The sequence below is a fragment of the Chrysochloris asiatica genome, unplaced genomic scaffold, assembly GCF_000296735.1.
Source record: "Chrysochloris asiatica unplaced genomic scaffold, ChrAsi1.0 scaffold00173, whole genome shotgun sequence".
Lineage (NCBI taxonomy): Eukaryota > Metazoa > Chordata > Mammalia > Afrosoricida > Chrysochloridae > Chrysochloris > Chrysochloris asiatica.
The window spans coordinates 633187-638352 of NW_006408691.1; the positions used below are offsets into that span (position 1 = coordinate 633187).

At 59.2% G+C, this 5166-nt stretch overlaps 1 protein-coding gene across 1 annotated transcript; it reads right to left on the reverse strand.

Annotated features, from left to right (window-relative positions):
* Positions 1-2712: 2712 nt before the first annotated feature.
* RNF223 (ring finger protein 223) lies at positions 2713-3661 on the reverse strand. The gene is given in 3 exon segments (XM_006871756.1): positions 2713-2769; positions 2771-3425; positions 3615-3661. Coding segments are annotated over 3 exon segments (759 nt in total).
* Between the last annotated feature and the right edge of the window lie 1505 nt (positions 3662-5166).

The following is a 5166-nucleotide window of genomic DNA, read 5'->3' on the forward strand; positions in this document are numbered from 1 at the left end:
GTCTAGAACACGCCGATGATTGGGTCCAAAGGTCTCTCACTACAGTGCAGCCACAGGCGGGAACCACCGGATGTGGTTTGGGACGACCAGGTGTTGGCGGAGCCTGGTCCTATGAAATACGCCACAGGCAGCCTGGTTCGTTCCCACAGCGTTGGTATCAGCTGCCTGGGCACCATAATCCTGATTGACATCCTGGGGACGTCATCCATAGTCACGGTGAGCGGGCTCCTCCCTTCCTGTTGCCCCTCCCTTCCCTGCCCCCAGGCCTTACGTCATTCGACTCCGCCTACCCATGACCACGCCCCTCCCGGCAGCGGTCTCCCAGTGGCCGCGCCTTCCTAAGGTCCCGCCACATCCAGCCTTGTCCCCAGCCCTCCGGGTAGTCCACTTTTTCTGTGATCTTGCCCGCCTACCTCGTGGCCCCTCCTCTCCAGTGGCCCCGCCCCTCCCGGAGCCTTCCATGCTGTAACCCTCCTCCCTGAGCGCCACCCCCCCAGGTATGACTGCGACGATCTGTCGTGCGGTGGCAATGCTCAAAGCTAGTGCAAACCGAGGCGCAATACAAATTCTTGCACTTTGTGCTGCAGGGGTACATCCAGGGGAGCAGCTGCACCTAAAGTGAGCAGAGCAGGATCCGGTGGGAGCAGGGCCTGCGCGGGCTTCGTCTTGGTAACCTGCGCCCGCAACTCGTAGCGCGAGGCAACAAAGGAATGTGATTGTCTGAAAGTGGGCGCAGGGCTAGCCAACACTACCGCAGCTTCTAATCCTTGGCGTGAGTGGGGCGCTGTTGGAGGCCTGGGAGCCGTGCCGGCGCCCCTCGCCTCCCTCAGCACCCAGGAGATACCAGGCTTGTGTTCTGCTGGGAACCGCGGACTCTGGCCTTCCCCAAGGGGCTCACACATAGTGTGAAGACTTTCCTCCCTACTCATGGAGGGGACCCGAGCTTGCCCCTCAGACTCCACCCCAAGCAGGGCTGGATCCCAGAAATGAGAGGGGCGTCCAGCACCCTGAAAGGGTGGAGGAGGGGGAGGCAGGGCTGTGGTGTCAGGGTGAGCGAACACCGGAGACCACTTCGCGGTTGGGTGACCATGCAGAGCCCTGTGCACGAATGTGTGCCCGTCTGTGTCTACATGAGTGACCAGTGACACGAATGACCAGTTTTGACTCAGACGTCCGTGTGCCCCGCCTCCTTCATCCCACAGCCCTCCTTCCCCCCTCCCCCCACGTCAGAGGTCTAGTACACTCTTAGGCCGGGCTTAGTCCCTGTGTGTTCAGAGCCACTCAAGACAGGCATGTCACTCAGTCACATGGTAACAAGTGGTTATGGAGTGAGGAATGTGTAGGGCTCATGTGAGTGCACCTGTCTGTGACGAGGCTGTGGCCCATGTGCATGACTGTTCATGACAGACGTGATGTCACTGGTGGGGTGACCTAGGCAGCCCCTCACAAACCAGCCATGCATGGTACATAGTGGCTGCATGGTGTCATAAGTAAAGTACTGTGCCCTCTTAGCACTGTTTAGGCCTGGGCTCCTTGCCTATCATGGCTGGAGACCCAGCTGGTTGGACCAGGAAGTGGATAGGCTCTGGGGTGAGAAGACTGGGACCTGCCTGAACCAGAACCGGCCTGGCTTCTCTTCTCTGCCCATGCCCACCTGGTGTGACCGGATTCCTGGGGCTGCAAGCAGGGGGGTGGATGCCTGCCCTATTCACCCTGCCCTTAGAACCATGTATTTCTCTGTTCACTAGTCATGCCTGACTCAGGAGGGCCCTGGGGTTCTGTGTGGCCCCGTGGCTCTGTGGGTGTTCACCACCCCCTCCCCCCCACCCCAGGGCCTACTGGTCAGCACCACCTACCCCATTGTGTACTCAGACACAGCTCCCAGGGAGGCTCACAAGTGTTCTGGGGCTTGGCTCAGTTTGGGTGGTATTGAGTGGGGAAGGGTCACTCTCAGTCTCCCAGGCTGTAAACCAGGGCAAAGGGCAAGGTCCCACACTGTTCCCCATCCCCACCTTGGTTGCTCCCTGGCACTCCTACTTCCTGGGAAGGTGCCCCACTGCTGGAAACAGCCAAGTTAGGAACTGTACTTCTGAGACTTCCAGGAGCCTGGAGGGCATGGAGTTAGATCTCCAGACTTTGTGCCCACTCCCAGGGCCTGCTGGGAGGCCAATCCTGAGGGAAGTCCTCTGGAGGGAGCTGGGGTAGGGGTTCATGGACCATGGACATGAGACAGGGCCACTGCAGGAAGGAGTGATGACCACTGACCAAACTGGATACAAAATAATTTATTCTAGAAATGTTCATGAAGCTGGAGGTCCACTTTCTGCTTTGTCAGAGGGGCCAGAGGGCAGGATGAGTACCAGGAAGGGACCAGCCCTGCCTGGAAAGAATCTAGGAAAGGATTTCAGGTGAAATGTTAGAATCACAGGAAGGATGAACCCACTCCTGCTCGAAGTTCACACTGTACAGGAAGGGATGGGCCTCTTGGGTGGCCTTCTTGGGTCTCCCTTTCCCCGTTGGCATGATGGAATTAGAAGTGTGGTTCTGGGGCCATAGGAGCCAGAGATTTTGGGAGGCTTTGGGCACCCATTATCTACACAGTGAGTTCTTGGCCTAGAAGGGGTCCTCACTGACATTTGGGGCTCCTCTAGACCCCACCTGTTGGTGTATACCCATACACAGAGGTTTGGGGTTACTGTGACATAGGCAGTCCTAGTTGTCAGCCAGGGGGTTCAAAGGGAAGCATGGTGGCAGTGGTGGTGGCGGCAACAGGGGGTCGGGGGAAGCAACGCAGGTTCCCAGTCTTCAGAGCACATTGCACTGGCCAGAGCACCACACAGAAGAGCACCAGCAACAGCGTTGAGACCAGAGCCACTCGCCTCCAGTCCTTGCAGCTTGCCCAACAGCGGGCCAGACGGCCCCGGCGGCGCACAGGCTCTGGGGGAGATGAGGGTGGTTCAGGCTCAGGCGGCTTTCTCAGGCCCACGTCCACGCACACGAAACCAGGTGAAGCATGACCAGTTGTGGAAGGTGGAGGGCAGCAGCAGAGCTTGGTACCTTCCAGCCACACGGGTTCCTCCCGCCTCAGGTGGGCTGGCATCTTGGCCAGCAGCTGGTGGCTGGTGCGTAGTGCAGGGGCCCCATCAGGGGGCACGGCTGTAGGTTGCCGGCAGAATGGGCAGGGCACAGCCTCGTCGCCAGTGCGGCTCACCGGCTGGGCAGCCGCCAACCTTGCCAGGCACTCCAGGCAGAAGACGTGTGTGCAGGAGAGCTCCTTGGGTGTCTTGAAGATGTTGTCATAGCCAGAGAAGCAGATGGAGCACTCCAGTGGCGAGGCTACCTTCTCAGAGCCTGGGGTGCCAGGGGACCTGGGGTTGCTGGCGGAGCTGGGGGACCTGGGGTTGCTGGAGGAGCTAGGGGACCTGGGGTTGCTGGCGCAGCGGGGGGACCTGGGGTTGCTGGCGGAACTGGGGGACCTTGGGTTGCTGGTGGAGCTGGGGGACCTGGGGTTGCTCATGGAGCTGGGGGACCTGGGGTTACTGGCGGAGCTGGGGGACCTGGGGCTGCTGGCAGAGTGGGGAGTATTGGGCACCCTTGTCGTGGGGCTGTTCCAATTGGGGGGTGGAACAGCTGTGTGCCATACTTGCTGGTCTGAGGACATGGTTCCAAGCTGTGGGACGAAAGAGACCTTGTGAGGCTTTAGGCTGCCCTTTTCCAAGAGACCAGTCTATCCTTCCCCCTCCCTCTAGCTCTCCCTGTTAGCTGCTCCAGCCCCCAGGATCCCAGGGAAGGCCACTGCCCAGTCTATTGTCCCTCCACCCTCCACATTCCACATCCAATTCTCATCCCCCTGCGCCAGGCCTGGTCTCACCACCACCACCCCTGCCCCCGGGCAGCCATGGTACCAGGCACAGGTAACAGTGGAGGTGACTGAAGCCCCACACTGCTTACTGTTAGTGCCCAGGTCCTGCAGGGCTGATGTACTGATGTTCGTGTCACTCTAGGGACGGTACTGCTTAGAATGTAGGCAACACAACTAGGGTCACTGGCTAAGAGACCACTGCACTCTTGGAAGGAGAGGTGGGTTTGAGTGTGACACCAGCCTGTCCAGACAGTGACTGATCCCTGATTAGCTGGCAGTGGGTAAGGAGGTCAAGGTTGGGAGTTAAGGCCTGGGACAGAGTCTGGGCCTGTGGGGTCAGAAATTGGGGATCTAAGCCTAGGAGTTGGAGCATGGGTCAAGTCCTCCTGACTGAGTGACATCAGGGCCTGAGGGGGTAGGCAGAGGCCAGTGGCCCTCATAGGTTTGTGTCCCATCGTTGATTGGAACCTGCTGGGCCAGCTTGTCAGGCTGGTGACCAGGGTTCAGTACCAGTGAGGTGCTGGGATATGAATGTGCCCTGGCCATTCTCTCTAGGAACTAAGGAAGGAAGTAGGATCCCCAGAGACTCCCCATTCCCAGCTAGAGTTGTTTAGATGTCCAAGTAGATGGTCACTATTGCTGACCAGGGGCTTGGTGGGAGCCTCCTCTGGACCCCAGCCACAGTCCTGTCTTTCCACCCCCCATAGTTCTTGGATGATGAGGGTTGCATGGTCCTGAATGGATGAGGGGCAGGTGAGGTGACTCACCTATCACCTTCTGATGGACATGGTCAGCAGGATCCTGGGAAACCCTGGAGCTCAGGAGGCTGTCCTAGACTGGCCTTATCAACCCAGCTGGAACCCAAAGGTCTAATTGGGTGACCCTTTCCCACTAGCTCTGCAGCTGCTGCCCTAACTCTGACCCCAGGTAGCCAGGTAGTGATGACATTCGGTGACTGGCCAGGAAAGCTCGGGAGCTGCACCTTTGTCATCGTCCACCTGCTGTGACTCATGATGACATCATGATGAAGCCACAGGTGCCCCTGGAATGAGCTCATGAACATCACGCGCCTGGTCATGGCAGTTGGGTAGGTGGGCATCGGGCCAAGCAGTGGCTTCGGCAGATGGGGTTGTGCCTGTTGCATCCCACATAGCCCCTCCATGGGGGCCCCACCCGAGCTCTGGGTATAGGTGAAGGGTGAGAGCTGCTGCGTGGGTCTTACCTGGTGGCCAGGCATCAGCAGGGCCTGGGCATGATCCTCTCCGATGGCCGCAGTGGGCCTGGCTCCTGAGCCTTCCGACGTA